Source organism: Cyprinus carpio, chromosome B21, assembly GCF_018340385.1.
Source record: "Cyprinus carpio isolate SPL01 chromosome B21, ASM1834038v1, whole genome shotgun sequence".
In the NCBI taxonomy this organism is placed as follows: domain Eukaryota; kingdom Metazoa; phylum Chordata; class Actinopteri; order Cypriniformes; family Cyprinidae; genus Cyprinus; species Cyprinus carpio.
The window spans coordinates 7,858,051-7,876,558 of record NC_056617.1 but is presented as its reverse complement, the minus strand read 5'-3'; the positions used below and the strand labels follow the sequence as shown (position 1 = coordinate 7,876,558).

The 18,508-nt window shown below is 35.4% G+C and overlaps 1 protein-coding gene across 1 annotated transcript in view; it reads left to right on the top strand.

The window, feature by feature from the left end:
• Nucleotides 1–3,881: 3,881 nt before the first annotated feature.
• Nucleotides 3,882–18,508, top strand: part of akna (AT-hook transcription factor) — a 21,982-nt gene continuing 7,355 nt past the window's right edge. The window contains 16 exon segments of the mRNA XM_042748509.1: nucleotides 3,882–4,358; nucleotides 7,093–7,436; nucleotides 7,662–7,821; nucleotides 8,212–9,067; nucleotides 9,322–9,625; nucleotides 10,575–10,649; nucleotides 12,698–12,854; nucleotides 13,878–14,005; nucleotides 14,130–14,189; nucleotides 14,269–14,387; nucleotides 14,601–14,766; nucleotides 14,851–15,020; nucleotides 15,101–15,268; nucleotides 16,196–16,442; nucleotides 16,577–16,680; nucleotides 17,017–17,309. Coding sequence (XP_042604443.1) covers nucleotides 7,251–7,436; nucleotides 7,662–7,821; nucleotides 8,212–9,067; nucleotides 9,322–9,625; nucleotides 10,575–10,649; nucleotides 12,698–12,854; nucleotides 13,878–14,005; nucleotides 14,130–14,189; nucleotides 14,269–14,387; nucleotides 14,601–14,766; nucleotides 14,851–15,020; nucleotides 15,101–15,268; nucleotides 16,196–16,442; nucleotides 16,577–16,680; nucleotides 17,017–17,309 — 3,193 coding nt within the window. The 5' untranslated portion in view covers nucleotides 3,882–4,358; nucleotides 7,093–7,250.

The window sequence follows — 18,508 nt, the reverse complement described above, 5'->3', positions numbered from 1 at the left end:
AAAAAAACAAGAAACATCACAAATTATCAAAGAAAAACATCTTCTTAAAAGAAAAAAACAATACAATAAAATACTTTTTTTAATGAAAACCACAATACAATAATATATTTTAATACTTTTAAATGCATGCTAAATATATTTAGTATAATATATATATATATATATCTGGTGGACAAAGCAAGAAAATATTGCTTTTTAAAATTCATTACTGATAAAAACAGTAGCATAGCAGCAGGCTAATGCCCAACTATTAAAATCAGGTGCGAGTTGATTCTCCTGTTCACTGACTACATAGAGCACTCCAAATGATTTGAATTTTGGCTAGGATGCTTCCTATATAGGACGTAGACAGCAAGGCAGCTCACTAGGTTTTGGGAAGAGTCTTTGAAGACATGCTGGCATTGTGAAGATTCTTGGGAAGAAAAATCATTCTCAGATTTATTTAGATGGAGTGAGAAAATGAGAAGACCCTTTATCCAGTTATGAGCGGTGAAGCAGGAACTTGACATTGCAATCAGAGACGAGCAGCTATCGAAACTAATGAAAAGTTTAGAATTTCAGCAAGGGATCTGATTGATGCATTGAAAAAAAAAAGCATTCAGACTGGGAAGAGGTGGCAACACAAAGCAACAATGTGTCAGTCATGTTATATAAGCGGGAACAAGTGGGAGAGGAAATTGAGAAATGGTGTTATTGTAATGAGTGTGAGTCTGTCTGTCTTTGAATGCAGAGGCAGAGTGTGAAACAGTCTCACAGAGCCAAGATATGTGTGTGTGAAAAGGGGAGTGAAAACTACCTGAAGCTTTGAAACATTGACTATAGTGCAAGCACAGGACTGCTCATATCCACCTGCCCACCCTCTCTAATATGACAGCCATCTTAAGCCCACCTAGATCACATATGCCACCAAGTGTGTTGCTTGACTCAGACATTTGAACAGTGCATATATAGTATATCTATATATTTTAAGTACATTATTTGTAAAAAGTTGATAATATCATTCTGAATTCTTTTCCTTTGTATAGCTGAGGTGCTCAGAGGGAAGACAGGCAAGACTGAATGAACAACTTTTATAGATGCAAGAAATGATTTTCCTACTGTCCTTTACATTTGTCTTGTTTTGTACAACATCTAAAAAATTCTTAAATCCTAAAATGAACATTTGCTGACAGTTTACTCACCCTCGGGCCATCTGAGATGTAAATGACATATATATATACACACACATATATACATATACTACACATATATATACTGTATATATGTATATATATACTGTATATATATGTATATACAAGATTATTTTTTATATATATACAAGATTATTTTTCTTTTTCTTTTTAAGTCATTTTGTTTTTCAAGTAAGTAACATTTAGGAATTTTTAGATATTGTACTAGAAAACAAGACAAAAAAACTGTGTAAGAAAATCGTTTTTTGCTGTGAATGTAATGGATTTGTTGCTCCAAATCCATGATTTTATCACCTGTTTGTTTTGTTGCTTATTTGTTTTATCCTTGTCTCTTTTACTTCCTGCAGTTGGGTATATCTGTGCTTTCATCAGTCATCTGAATGCAGTAGGCTAAAGCATTTATCCAGTCAAATTTATCCCCTGAAATCTCAGTTCTGCACACACCTGTCTGACAGCAGTAGGAATGAAATGTACTCTTTTGTCAAAGCTTTTCTTTATTGCTCGTCCCACTGATGCAGAGCGTTCACGGCAAAGTCCTGAATGCACAAAGGTATCAGTATGAAAGGCTTCCAAGGAGAGAGAGAGGGGTCTTTGCACCAGCATCTATCCCAATGACGCAGCTCTTCAAATGGAGATCAGTTCTCTGTAGCACACGTGTGGAGCTGCAGAGCTATTGTGTTTTCATTGGTGGACAGGAATACAGATCAAAGAACAAAGCATGTCTGACCGTACCGACCTTCAAACATGCATAAACATATGCTTACTCACAAGTACCCAAACACATTGACAGAATCAAGATTGCATGTTCAGGATTCATCATGAAAGTCTTAAATTTAATGCTTTTTGTCAATTGCCAACCTCAGAAGGCCAATGTAATGGTTTTATTTTCTGTTCATTTTCAATTTCATTGAGGTTTAGTAACAACCTTAACAAGATTTGGTAAATGGTAATAAATGTTAGATGAAGATCTTCAACTTCAAAACTTAGAAAAAAAAAAAGAGAAATGTTGCCTTGGCAATTAGCTGAAATAAGTTTACGCTGAAGTACTAAAATTACTAAAACGAATAATAAAAGAGCTTAAGAGAAGTATTTTTTAAAAAAAATAAAAAGTACAAAAGCACATAAAATTAAAATAAAAACATATTTTATAAAATATAAAGATAAAAAAGCCCATACAAAATATGAATAATACTATAGTAGTATATCAACACAAAAATCCCAGTGGTACAGTTTAGTAATGTAGTAATTTTATACATTTGTTAACCATCACCAGTGAAGGCTGCAAATCTATAATGCTTTAAAAACATCACGAAACACTACAGTGGAGTATATTTTTGGAGATTGCCAAATGCAGGTCTATATGACCTTTCAAAACAGCATTTATGACTTCATAAGTGACATGTCATGAAGTCTAGGCGGTCCTAGTTAAGATTGAGACCCTTCATCCTGCTGATATCTGCTGGTGTTGTGACTGACAGCGTTTGAAAGACGGTCTTGAGCTCTACTTGACCTGAATTTAAAATAATTCCCTCAGAAGCACTCGTGTTTTAACATCAACACTGTATGCTGAAACATCACTGCACAGTACATTTCCAGAATTGTTTTTATCCATTTTTATTATCTTATTTTATTCCCTTTACAGTTGTTTTACCTCAACAGCCCGCTGCCTTTGTTCCTCTGTCTGCTTGCCTCTTGTACAGTTTAAAGAAAAGACTACACAGCCATGGTATTTATACAGAAAGTGTGTATTTATTTTCCAATAAAGACAAAGTGCAGAACAAAATAAATCCTCGTTTTGTCTTTCCATTCTCCATCTCTCACCAGTTTCTTGTGTTTTGTGGCAGGTACAAATCTCATTAACTATAATCAGCGAGATAATGTAACATTAATAGACCCTCACGTCTCACTAAAATATAAAGTAGCCTAATTCCCTAGCAGCATGCCTTGAAACCCATTTGATCAAACCAATTCATACACAAACAAACACATGATTATCTGGACTGGTTAGTTATCTGCAAGCGGGAGGCATCTTGTGGTTTCTCATTCATTAGGTGTCAAAGCACAGAGAAAACCATTAGAGGTGTACAATGCAAATAGAAAGCCTCATTAACCATATAGGCTAGCTGGATGAGGAAAACACAGGATATGAGGGGATAACTTATTGCAGGCTTCATTTTGCATATAGGTCTAGTTTTTTCGTCTAGCTTGTGTTTGTATTAAAAATAAATTGAAAGAAGTAAAATGTACAGCATCGTGTATCAACTAAAAGCACTAGATTAGGCTACTTCCATATGAACGAGCTAATACTGCGGTACTTTGATTTATGTGTGCCATAATCTTGCACAATGGTTTTCACTTGTACTCCAAGAATACTGTGCATGGCGAAAAATTGTGGAATTATTTCCAATACTGACAGCTGCGTAGTTTGAATAGCTATTTTATGGCGCCACCATGTGGCTATCAATGGTATCACAACAAACGATTTATAGTACGTTGATTCGTGACTATAAATAAGCATGTTGCTCTGTGTCCAGCTATACGAGGACATCCTAAAGAGAATGACTATTTAATAGTTTCATAGTAATTGTTACGCTGACAATATGAATGGAGTTTTACTTTTGTAAACCCCGCCTTCTTCGTCGAGGAGCCAATCAAAACGCTCAATCCAGCGTTCTGTTTACTTTGACAACGAAGCCCCGCCTTCAAATCAACGTCTCGCTCTTCTTAGATGTAATGCTGCATAATTAATTAATCCTTCGTCTTTGTTGCAGCGTGTTAGGGGTTTTCATGTAAGAAAAGTTAAAGATTTCCACCCTAGAACACAAAAACTTGGCACATTTCCCTTACTTGAATATTTAAGTGTGAAGTGAAATTAAACTATTCGCATGGAGCGAGCTGCAGAGATTTTGGCAGAGCTTGAGGAGCACAACGCGATCTGAAGATTGGGACAACAACAAAAGTAAAAGTAAAAGCAACCTGGACCTTTGAGTTACCTTACATGCAACTGACAAAAAGCAGGAGAGAAGTCCATGTTTGCCTCGTCGCTTGGTGATGGAAGGACGGGCTGGTGGTGTTAGTTTATGTGCTGTTCTCAAGGCAACAGTCTGAAGTTCATGCATTCACAAAAGAGCGCTGCTTTTGCCCTGGAAGACAGTGATAATGTTCAAGGTAAGCAATGCTAAAACACTACAGTCAGGGGAGCTTTGCATGGTAAAGTTCCTCATAACAGATTGCATGTCTCAAACAGTATTTGTGCTTCACTGCTGAATAGCTCCTGATCAACAGGTTAAACCTCCTTCTGCTCGTTGGTCAAGTTGTACAAGTGTGTTATACCTATAACTAAGAAACAAGAGCTTCCTATATAACATATAATACTAATAAATGAATCATAAATTTTATATAGTATTTATATTTCAGAACCATGTATATACTATATTATATATGATATAATACCTTTGGATATGCTTTATTATTATTTATTATAGTATGTAATGAAATACAACATATATTATGTGATGTGATATCTAATTTTGTTTAATCGTTGCAGCCTTGACATGTTATTTTATAATTATTATGTGTGTGTACAATTTATTATATGAATATAATATGCAAAGAGCTAAAATTTGATTCAAATTAATTTTGTTAATCAACTACCCAGTTGTTGTTTATTTCAATGTTTTGCAGTTGTTATAATTATACATAACATAAATGAAAGAGAGAGGTATATTTTCTATTTCTAATCAAGGACTTTACATGCATGAATCTGCGTATGTTTACTTTACATGAGATATGAACTAGAATCAGTGATTGATTATAGATCTTCAGTACATTTCTTACTGAAAAAAAATGTAACTAGAAATAAATGTAGGATAATACAGAACAGAACATTTTTCAAATGATGATCAAATCATTCCTAACATGCCATTTCAACCAAGAAGTGATGCTCAAGGATTTTTTTTAGAGTTGGTCATGTGGCCTGTCTGATCACAACACAGATATTCGTCCTCAGACCCTGTGGATCTTCTTGGCCCTTAAGGAGCTTTAGTGCTCACTGTTCGTCTTATTAATCCTGTTGAGCTCTATCTGTGTGTGGGGGCACTGTAATGTAGGCTTTTGAGTACAGTAACAGTGAACGATCTATATTAAGGATACGTGTTGCTTTTGGCTGAGCTCACCACAGGCTCGCTGAATGAATGGTGGAGATTTAGACAAGCGTTTAATTAAGGTTTGCTGCAGAACACACTGCACTCAGGAGATTAGCAGACTCCCTCGGCGACTACATTTGTGTTCACGCTCGCCGAGGATGCAGACAGATTGCTACGGTTTGTGTGTCTCTGTGGAATTAGTTAGTCGCAACAAACAAAAGTTACATCCACACAAATAGGTCTGCTACACACAGGACGTGACGACATGAGATATCCGTTCTTGTAGTTAAGAGATTACAAGAATGTGTGTGCTTGTCTTTTCAGGGTCACTTGCAATTTTTCAGAATATGACTAGCTCATATCTTAGACCCAAAGCACTTGTTTAAATTTTAAAAAGGACAAGTATGCACAGCTATGCTCTGGATGTGGCAGCGACACAATTTAAGGCTCGTAAACCAAATTTAGTTTGGTTTAAAATGGAACGTTGCTTTTCTTAAAAAAGGGCCTTTTGTTATAGTTCATGTGAAAGTTCTTTCCCAGCTATTCATCTTTGCCGTGAAGCAGTGTTCTGAATGCTGATTGGCTGTTCTTAGAATGATGCTTTGATGCCTAAAGACCGGCAGTGCAAGGCAGAGATTGTTGTTGTGTGGTCACCATGGTGACCAAGGGCCCTGTGAAGGTTGTGTTCTAGATGGAACATCTCCTACATACGATTCACCTCCTAGACTATTGTTTACTTATTGTCTAATATGAACAGTTAAAAAAAAACGCATTGAAAAGACAAAAGTGAAGTTCTCGAAAAACAAAATATATTAAAATAAAAAAATATAGTTAAACAATATATTTTAATTAAAGTTTGTAAATAATTGTGTGTGTGTGTGTACTTGTTTATGCTACATTATAGTAAAATCGGATAGTAAAGCACATTTTTTTAATTAAAAATAGTAAATGATGTTTATCTGAAAATGTAACAATGTGTAGTAGTTTTGTAATAATTAAAAGCATTAATTTATAATAAATATATATATTGATATTTTAAATGTCTTTAGTGTATTTTTTTAATCAATTTAATGCATCCTTGCTGAATAATCCTTAGTGACTCCAGACTTTGGAACTAGAGTATATATTTTAATTCTTAATTTTAATTCTATATTTTGAATATTTATTCTTAATAAAAATCAGGGCGTGAGGGGGAATTTTTTTTTTTTTTTTTTTTTTTTTTTTTTTTTTGCCCAATCTTGATGTCAAAGTCTTAACGTTTACATACAACTTGAGGTATAATAATGTTTTATGATTGTAGTGACTAAGTATTTAATTTTGAATTTGCTAAGACCAAAATATATCTGCTGTTTTTAAGTTTATGCTCTGTTGCTTTCTCTTAGGGCTTATGAAGCAGGTTAAGAACTGCATTATTTATTCAGATTTTTTTTAGGTTCCACTTGAGAGCATCTGTTTACAGACTTTGCATAACCTTTCATCATGCTCAATTAGCACTGAGCTACGGTACATGAATGACAGCATTAATTAGACTATTGTAAAGCGTTACCCAGACGCTTAAGGGTATCTCTTTAGTCACCTCCTCCTTCAGCTTGAATTGATTTATTATCTGTTAATGTTTCTGTAAACAGTTGATAATTATTTTTCTTTGATGTAATTAGTTTTGTGAAATGTTTTCTGTTTTATATTTCATGAACGGTTGTTGGTAATGCATAAGCTGGTCAATGATAATGATAAAATATGATATTTCTGTTTTTCAGGTCATGTTAAATGATGACCCTTGAGTGGACATTACGCAGGCTGTTCATAGAACATTCATAAATTGTCAGCTACTAGAGATGACATCAATATCAATGTTGAGCTGCAGGTGGTATAGGAGCTCAAGGTGGAACAAAAGAGAGTGATAAAGAGACCGGTAATGGAGCGGAGCAGAGGTGGTACCACCGCAGGGGTTCTGGTGTGGACACCAGCCCCAGCGTACTCCTCTCCCTCAAGCCCAGACGGATCGGACTTCAGCTGGGATGAAGAACCCGATGAGGACTTTCAAAGCCAGATGGATGAGAATGGCATCATTGGTCTGGCAGAGAGTCAAGGGCAGAAGGAGGTGAGGACTTCAGAGATGTTTGATTGATATCTGCACATTTATTGGTCATTTAGAGCAATCTCTCCAGGGCTCCTCATCAGAAGAATCTCATTACACTTAAAAACACTTGCCAGAGTTCAACTGTATTTAATTAGAAACATTTGGTTAATGTTTCTGGTTTTTGGTTAATGGTGCTTTTTTAAACTTGCAACTGTTTAATAACCATCTCATGATTGTGTCAATCAGGAACGAGAGGAGGAGATGGCAGAAGACCTGTTGTGGGATGTGAAGACCCCTGAGCCTGAGCATGGGCCACCACCACCTGCACTAGAGGAGATAAGCTGTCACCTGAGTGAGCTGCTGGACTCTGAGCCGCTCTCTCAGGCCACTGGCTCTCTATCTCTGCGTAAGGGCTCACAACTTAAACTTTGTGTAAAGGGATAATTTATACATAGATACACTACTGTTCTTTAAAGGGATAGTTCACACAAAAATGAAAATTCTGTCATTAATTACTCACCCTCTTGTCGTTCCGAATCCGTAAGACCTTCGTTCATCTTACACAAATTAAGAATTTTTTTTATGCATTCCGAGATGGGGCTGCATGATTTATCATTTCAGCATCGATATTGCAATGTGCACGTCCAAACTGTTTTTACTGTATTTTTGATCAAATACTGTAAATGCAGGCTTGGTGAGTGTAAGAGACAAAAACATTTTAAATGGTAGTATAAGTATCATAACAATATTCCATATGGTCTAAAAAGTTTTCATTCACTTTCTCTCTTTTTTTTAGAGGAAGAACACAAAACAGATGATGACCGAAGTGTTTTGTTGGAAGATTGGACTGATGATGAGGACAGTACAGGGAGCCCAATAATCCACAGTCACAAATTAAACTCTTTCCCGCAGAGAGACACAGTGCTAGACGTGACTGATGAGGAAACAGAAGAGAAAGAAACGTGTGAAGATGCTCAGAGATTCATGGGTCAAACATTTCCTGTCACAGAAGAGATGGCATCTATGTTTGAAAGGCTGAAGAGCTGTGATTACAGTGAGATCTCTCAAAATATTCCAGTTTCAGGAATCCCAGAGCATTCTGAGCAAAGTGATTCTGAGGGACTTGAGGAAACCAATCGGCAATTTCTGCCAGTCTCACACCGTATCTCACGAAACACTTCTAATCCCATCAGTTTTCCCCATTTATCCTCAGAGGAACTGATGAATAACTGTGGAATTGAAGCTGAGACTTTTCCAGAGGCGGACACTAGGGCAGAGTCGTCTCTTAGCACCCCTAAAACATACCACACGGTTAAATCAAAAGAGGAGGAGATTAAACACAAGGTCACACCTCAAACTTCAGCCAGAAGCCCTGTAATAAAAATCAGACTTGGAAAAACACTCCAAGATGGTACGAGTGGAGAAAAAGTAGAGCTACACAGTCCTAACAACAATCTCCAGCCTCCAACGCCCTCTCCCAGAAAAACAAACCCAGCTTCCTGTGACGATCAGGTTTCTATTCCAGCGCAGTGCATTTCTAAAGCAAGCGTCTCCCCCTCAGAGCGTTCGCCGCCTCCTACACCTCACCGGTCTTCAGCAATAAAGAACCACAGAACCTCCAAAACCTCTCACACTGATCCAGATGACGTCAGGTGAGGTGAAAAATAGACACAAATTCATTATTTGATTAATGTGACCCTCTAATTAATACACAATATATTAATCTCTCTGTAAATATAAAAAAATTATGAAAAATAATATTAGAAATGGTCATAAAAAATACATGCACATATGAAATATTATATATTATTTAAATAAAGTACATTAAACCTATAATGTGATTAGTCCATACTGAGCCAATTTAGCATTATTTTTGAACTGATTATTGATGTATATGTATTCTTAGGAAAGGACAGCTGAGTCACCCTTTACCTGATTTTTCCAAAGTGGAGCCGAGGGTACATTTTCCGAAAAAGAGTGGATACAAACCTCCTAAAAGCCGTCAACCTTCTCAAGATAGAACTTCACAGCCGGATCTTCCTGTAGTGTTCAAGTCCCCTGCTGAGATTGTGAGAGAGGTCCTTTTGAGCAGCTCTGATGGGTCTCCAGGAAGCCCCTCCATCAGTGGGGCCCACAAGCATCTGCACAGCACAGTACCAGAGGAGTTCCGCTGCCCCCAGCAGGCCAGCACACTGATGCAGCAGCTGCAGGTATATAAGGAGTAAATCATGAACATGCTGTTTAAAGTGAAATACTACAGTAGTATACTATTTACTGCATAGTAGTATACAGTCGGTAAGATTTTTTTAAAAATGTTTTTTGTCTCTAATGCTCACAAAAAATACAGAAAACACATTGTGAAATATTATTACAATTCATTTTATAATAACTGTTTTCTATTTTAAGGTTTTTTTTGTGTCTCTTTATGCTCACAAAAAATACAGAAAACACATTGTGAAATATTATTACAATTCATTTTATAATAACTGTTTTCTATTTTAATATTTTTTGTAATGTCATTTATTTCTGTGATATAAAAGTTGAATTTTCAGAAGCTCTCTTCAGTGTCATATGATTCTTCAGAAATCATTCTTCATGATTCTTTGAATGGAGAGTTCAAAAGAACATAATTAATTTGAAATCCAAATCATTTGTAACATGATAAATGACTTTACTGTCAATTTTGATCAATTTAATGCATCTTTGCTGAATAAAAAACGTTTCTTAGATATTAATATTTCTTAGTTTCTTAAATATTAAATATTTGTTTCGGAATTTAAAAAAATATATACTGACCCCAAACTTTTGAAAAGGGTCTATACTGTGGAAGCAAATCAAACCATATGCAGTATGCAACAATAAACATTTTAAACAGTAATATTCTACATATTTTACATATTTGCAAAAGTAGTACAAGATGTTAAAATGCTGGTCGATATTTGAGAGGGAAGTTTAAATTGAATTGCATTTTGGTATTCAGTTTCCCTTTGCAGTCTGTGCACTGTTTTGATGAATTTTATTTATTTATTTTAATGTAGGGAGTGTAGCATTACAAACATTGACACTCAGAATGATGCTGATTTATCCAAGATGAAGCCATCTGTTATGTTTCTTTATCTATGTCTTTTATTTTTTCCTCTCTCTCTCTTTTTCTCACAGGAGGACTATAACAGGCTGCTTACCAAGTATGCAGAAGCTGAAAATACTATCGATCGACTTCGCCTTGAAGCAAAGGTTGGTTTCACAGACTGTGTTTATTGTTTTATGCTTTTTTCCCTTCATTTAAAGGTTGACGTGAATTCAGTGCCATACTCTCCCTCGTATCAGCAGGCCTGTCTCTTTTCTGTGCGTGCTCTGATGTCGGCGAGAGCTATTTTTAGACTGCTCAGGCTGAGTCAACACAATATAAATGCAGAATCTCTTTTGTGACCGCCATAATCACAGCCCTCCGTTTAGCAGCACCAGCTCATTTTCAAACTGAGGGCTCTCTCTGATTGTAATGTTTTTCCTCCAATGAAAGGCCTGCAGAAAGGGCTTGCCTCAGACAACAAACCATTTTAGAGAAACACTAGCGAACAAACTGAGACAATAAGCAGTGTACATACAAAAGCATTACTTGTACAAATCATTATATTATTTGCATACTAAACAAATGCTTTTTTATACAGTTAATGCACAAATTATTGCTAAAATACAGTAATTCTGCATTTATTTTAAATAATTTCCTTTAAAAGGAATTGAATGCAGCACATTATCTATGAAAAATAAAACACAGAATTATATATTTAAATTGATTAAATACTTATATCGATTCACAGCCTAATTGGTATTGTCATTTATTTTGATGAAATGTGTTCTGTTTATTTGTCTGAGAAGGTCATACATTGCTTCAATGTAGAAAACAGTTAGTAAACACAGAACAGTGTCAAATGACAAAGTGACCTGAAACAAATCTGGCCCTCAGCCATCAACAGGATTAAAAAAAGAATGTGATGTCATATCTACCTTTGCTGTTAAATAAGAGGTCATCGTTACATTTCCCCTGTTTTTAAAGAGCAACGCTGGTAATTATTTAATGTAGCTAATTTTAGGCTATTTCTCTGCATTTTCTCTAATGCTCATTAAGTTCTTCACCCACATGCCCTGGCCATCTGCCTCTGCTTTAACAGACACAACAGCTTGAGATAGACAGGGTTCATTCACTTTAATCCATTATTGACTTACTTGTGGCTTCTTATGTGTGTTTAAATACAAGTGTATGATAAATTATAATGTAGAAATGTAGATGGCCTTCCAATCACTTAAAATTCAGACAGAAATATATAACATTTATTTACAAATCATGGGATCAAATTAATCAGTCAACATTTTTCATAAATCACAGTATTATCATCATTGTATACAGTATAATAAAGCAAACATATTTTGAAAAAATATATATTTTTTATTTCTCTTATGTGGAAATTGTAACCATAGGCTGGTAAAACTGCTAATTGAGATCTGATGATCTGCTTCTGGTATTGATCCTGTAATAATATTGATTGTGTTTGAAAATGGGGGATTTTATTCAAAAGACTCAGAGGTCATGTTGAGGTTGTTCAGTATGATTTAGTGTCTCGGGGACTTATCAAGAGGAGACAGTCATTTGACCTCCATTAGATTTCAACACACAAAACCCATTACCTCACACCTAAGCCACCGTGTGTGTGTGTGTGTGTGCGTGCGTGCGTTGTGTTCACTGGGTATACGTATATGCAAGTACAGCTGTCAATGTGTGGTGAAGTGCATGGATATAAGCCTATTGACATTGTGTTTTCAGTGTGTTTCTCTCTCCGTTGTCTTATCGGTAAGTCCAGCAGTGGAAAACACCACTAAATGGCCTGTTTTATGAGCACTTTATTGTATGTGAGTCTCCTCTGTGCTCCTTTGTGGTTCAAGTCACTAGTCCACAGTAAATCTGAGGGTCTGTCACATGGGTGGGCAAAACAGCTCTGTGCTTCTCTGATGGTCTCAGCATCAACACAATGGATGTTCTTCGCACTATATATTGGAAAACAGAAATTTAAGATGCTTAAGATCAGATGTCACCAATTATTGTATTTTTTTAGTTCTAAAGGTACAGTCTACCATGTAAACATGCATTTAAATACAGTAGATTTTATATAGAGCACAGGGTTGACAAATAGATTTTATACAGAGCACAGGGATGACTTGAATGTGTTTACTCTTATCGATTTTCTATTACTCATGATTGTTGCATTTTCTGTGCTGTGTGTTTTCAGGTTGGTCTCTGTTCTGAACCCCCAAAACCCAGTACAGCTGTCCTGTCAGGTGTTATTCAGGAAGCATCAAAGGTCATAACGCTCAGTTTTCCTCAAGCACAGAGGGCAGAGTTCGGCGCAGGCTCTGCTCACCTGATCCAGCAGAGGGATCACTCAGGTACATCACACTGACTCTTTAAAACTGTGTGCTTGTATTGTGTATTTAAAAATCACACAATTATCTTACTCAAACAGAAGTCTTATCATTCTCAAACATATATTCTATAAATAGTTCAATAGATTTTCTTTCGGGTGATTTCTTTTTTGTAGTAATTCAACAAAATTATATAGTTCATGTATATATATATTTATATTCCAGTGTTGTTTTTGCTGTGGACTTTTATTGACGTCTTTCCACAATTAAAACACTGATTAAGTGATTGTGAGGCATGATGCATTTCACTAAGTTGTACTTTTTCTTTCAACATATCTTCTGATGTTTATTCATGTGTATATGGTGATATTATTTTACATTTATATTTAGTCATTTAGCAGACACTTTTATCCAAAGCGACTTACAAATGAGGACAATAGAAGCAATCAAATTCAACAAAAGGGCAATGATATGAATTGAATTGAATAAGAATTTAATTGAATATGAATTCAAAGCAATGAATTGAATATGCAAGTGCTATAACAATTCCCAGTTAACTTAATGCAGTACACATAGCAAGGATATTTTTTTTTGATTATATAATTAATAAAAAAGAAAACCGATAGAATAGAAAAAGAATAAAGCAAGCTAGTGTTAGAGGCCTTTTTTGCTTTTGTTAATTGCATAATAAATAAAAAGAAAACAAATAGATAGAATACAAAAAAAATAAAGAAGCTAATGTTAGTTTTTTTTAAAGAAAACAAGCAGTTAGTAAATTATTAGAGTACAAGTCTAAAAGTTTTTTTTTAAGTATAGAATTAGAATAGAGTGTGCTAGAGTTAGAGGGAATATTATAAGGTAGAGACGTCTACAAGCCACATTTATACTTGTTTCAAAACCACATTTATACTTGAATTTGATGCCTTGCATCAAATTTTAAATAAAAATTTAATTTCAGAATTGTCTTATAATCTATTCTAAATTACTTTGGAGTCAAACTGAACAATTTTGTGAAATCATCTCAAAATTGCTTTATTCACATTGTAGAAAACTGCAGAAAAACACCAACTCGTCCTTCCTCTGTGAACTCGGTCGGCTCGAGGAGGTCTGGATCTCTCACTGCAAACCACCTAACAGAGACTCTGACCAAACAAACTCAAAGATTTCAGCTACAGGTACTTTAAAATAACCAGTTTTAACTTTAATCAATGACCATCATGTCAAAATTCATATTAACAGGTATTTTATTTTAACAGCAGTGCTTTGAACCCTATATCTTATTTTTCTTTGTTTTTTTAGGTTGATGCCTTTGAGGCACTTCTAAAGAATGGAAAGCTCAAGCCCTGTGAACAGATAAAGGTATGCTGATGCTTTTCAAAAAAAATTGCATTTTTTTAAGACATAAAGTCAAACTGACTCTGAACTGACTCATCTACAGGGTCTCTCCACACTGGCACAGGGGCAGGAGTCTCTTGAACATGCTTACCTAGATGCACGAGCTCAGTCTCAGATGCAGCAGCAGCGTAAAGGCAGGCATGTCACCTTTGACCCAGACAGGTAGACTCTTTTTATGTGCATGTATAAATACACTACCATTCCAAAATTATTTGAAATTAATACTTTTATTCAAAAGTGACAACAAAGACAGTTATGATTTCACAAAATTGTTGTATTTTGTTACTGATGCAAATATTAACAAAGCTGTTTTTCCTGTGTACTTCCTGTTTGTAGTACTTCTGTTCATACTGTGTGTTTGTGTGTGTGACACAGGGACTTAGAAGGTCAGATCTTCAGGTCAGGGATGCGATTGGAGGAGCTGAAGGAGTGGCTGGAGCAAGCAGAACAGAACAAACCCATTTCTGAACCTACTTTAAACCCTCTGCCTCCTTCAGATGTGCTCTCTGTGTGCATGCTGGAGACCGAACCTCTTCCTGAGGTGCTTTAGACTTCACCTCCAAACCTTTGACCTCACCGATCTAAAAAACAGAAGTGTACTGATTTCCCCTTCCTTCTTTCTCAGAGCCCACTGTCTGCTGTCTATCCTGAGGCTTGTGTTGGTGTGGAGGTTAGTTCAGTTAGCGGAGAGAGTGATGTAGACGGAGAGGAAGACGAGATCCTCCCATTTCTTCTTTATCCACTGCATGACAAACACCAGCATGTGGAGAAAGACTTCTGTAAGCTCATGGACTGGTGAGTGACCTTTGACCAGCATGTGTGAGAATGAACAGCTTTACATGTCAAGCTCAATCTCTTGTTGTTTTTATACCCAGCTATCAGAGTTTTAAAGAGCTGCCTGGGATGCTGGACCCAACCGTGACTTTAAAGAGCCATGACTTGCTGGATTTTGGAGACTCTGCTTCTCTTGGGAATACAAGTGTAACAGACAGACAACAACACAGCATTTTTAATGAGAAAATGATGACGACATCTGCTCAGCAGTGAGTCATGAACCTATTTCACATCAGCTTTACAAATGTTTAGTTTAGTAAATGGTAGGGCTTGGCAACTTAAGGCAGTAAAGAATAGGATGAGTGAACATTAGGTATGTTAGCAATATGTCAGAGAAGAGAGGAATATTATATGTTTGTGAGTGCCTGATCTTCTCCAGTAATCTGTGAACAATTATTTCATCATTTAATCATCACTGGGATAGGGCCATACTGACAGACCTTGAGAGAAGTTACACTTGTCATAGATAAGAATGATTGTACCTTACCAATATGAGACAACATCTTGGCTGATAAGCCCTGCCCATTTTGAAACTGTGTTATTTTATTATTGTTAATATAGTATTGTAGTATTTTTTTTTTTTTTTTTTTATTTAAATTTATTTTAGTATTAACAATTTTTATTCATAAAAGGGTTAGGTTAGGGTTAGGGTTATATACCCCTAAGTTATATACACTTTTTTTTTTATTATTTTATTATCAATTTTTTCTCTCAGGTTAAGGTTAGTTATTTTCAGTTTCAAGTGATTTTAGGACCAACTTAAACTAAACAAAATGTTTAAATGTTCCTTTGGCAGCTAACTGAAATAAATAAAGCAAAATATTTTTTACTGTTTTATTTCAGTTGACATTTATTTTTATTTTTTTTATTATTATTATTATTATTTGATGTAAGTGAGTTTAGAAACTCCTCTTCATATTAACGTTCTACAACCCCTCTTCATACTAATTCTCTAACAGAAATAATTGTCACAGACACAATAATGATATTTCTGTGTTTGTTATCTAAACATCAGCTGTATGTTGTTACCAGGTTTTGTAAGGTAATTGAGGGTAACAGCAGTTCAGTCCACTCCACCATTATCAACACCTGGCTGTTTGCTCTCTCATTCATCCCTCCATTCTCTCTTTCTTTAGGCAGGCAGCAGCAGATTGTGTCCCTCCCTCCGGCCCATCTGTCAGGTCACAGGTGTGTGACACTATGGAAACTCACCCAGAGGCTCTTTGCCACTCCTCAGTGTTGCCAGGGCAACCGGGCAGGGAAAGGAAAGCGGCAGGAAACAGGAAAACTCAAAGCAGTAGCCTGACCAGCCTGACAGAGAGCACAGAACCCAGAACTATGGGTTTAAAAGCAAAGGCTAAGACTGTCAGAGCATCCCCTTTGGTCAGTGACTGCTTTATTTGTGATGAACAACACTATATATATCATTTTTGAAAGGAATATTTCTTTATGTGCATGAATAATAGAGTTTAAATATTATTTTAGTAGAGTCCTTACGTGTATTTGTAACACTGTAGGATGGGGTTAAGTCTCCAGAGACAGACAGTGGCTTTATGGGCTCTGAGAGCAGTCAGCTCACTCCTGCAGTACACAGTCCTCTCCGGCAGAGGGCAGTGGCGAGGTATGACGCACCTTCACTGTATAAAGCACTTCGAATGTGATCCTCTGACCCATAATTAAAGAAACCACTGAAATATAATGGGTTAGAGGTGCTTCTGCTCATACTTAGGGTTAGGGACTCCTCCTGCATTTGTGCCCGATACCTCAAATCTTACGGCTCATTGAGGAGAGATGTGCTTTACGTATGAAACTTACAAGTTTCCACCTGATGATAAAATGGGAGACAAGACCAACAAAAAAACATAAATCTTTCAGAAAATATAAAAATCTGTTTGTCTTTGATGTCTTAGGGAATGTATAAACCTTTATATTTTCTTCTTTTTGATGTCTTATCCAGTTCCATCAGGCCGTCTGGCCCACGTACGAGCACAGAAAGACCAGAGTCTGCTCCTCCTGCTAGACAGCCTTTTGCCGTCTCCCCCTCTCAATCACAACCTTCTCCAAATACCAAAAGAGAACACCTCGCCAAGTCTGAAGGATGCACGGGTCCTGTTAGGAGGAGAGGAGGGGAGGAAATGTGTTCTTCTTCCAGCCTTACTCCCTCACTATCCCCCATTCATTGGCCCAATAGCACCCTCCTGCCCTGGCCGAGCAGCCTGTCCAGCCAATCAGAGCATGGCAGTGATCACGGTGGGTGAAGGTTTGACATTTCAAATAAAAACTGTGTGTGTGTGTATATGTGTGTGTATATGTGTATATGTGTATATATATATATATATATTAATATATATATATATATATATATATATATATATATATATATATATACACAGTAAAGGTCAAAAGTTTGGAAAACATTACTATTTTTAATGTTTTTGAAAGAAGTTTCTTCTGCTCATCAAGCCTGCATTTATTTGATCAAATACAGAAAAAAAATGTAATATTGTGATATATTATTACAATTTAAAATAATTGTTTTTAAATTTATTATACTTTAAATTATCATTTATTTCTGGTGATGCAAAGCTGAATTTTTAGGATCATCATCACATGATCCTTTAGAAATCATTCTAATATGATGATTCATTATCAAAGTTGGAAACAGTTCTGCTGCTTAATATTTTTTTCAGAACGTGATACTTTTTTAGGATACTTTGATGAATAAAAAGTAAAAAAAAAAAATCAAAATATAAAAAATATAAAAAAACAATAAAAACAACATACAATAAATTTCAGTATTTTGGGGTCAGTAATTTTTTTTTTTCTTTTTTTTTTTTAAATAAAATCAATACTTTTATTCAGCAAGGATGTGTTAAATTGATACAAGGTGATAGTAAAGAAAATATATTATTAGAATATATATTATTAGATTTTTTTATTTTTTTTGAATAAATGCAGTTCTTTTTAACCTTTTATTCATCAAATATATTAGACAGCAGAACTGTTTCCAACACTCATAATAAATCAGAATATTAGAATGATTTCTAAATGATCATGTGATAGACTGGATGTTACATGCGACACTGAAGGCTGGAGTAATGATGCTGAAAATTCAGCTTTGCATCACAGGAATAATTTTTTTTTTTAAGTATATTCAAATAGAAAACTATTATTTTAAGTTGTAATAATATTTCACAATATTACTTGTTTTTTCTGTATTTTTGATCAAATAAATGCAGGCTTGATGAGCAGAAGAAACTTCTTTAAAAAACATTAAAAATAGTAATGTTTCCAAACTTTTGACCTGTATATATATATACTGTAGTAACTGGTAAAACCTTACAATAAGATTCAATTTGTAATCAGTAGTCAGTGCAATCGTGAATTAACGTATCATGAACTAACTGAATAATACTTTCACATGCTTTATAGCATTGTTAATTTCTTAA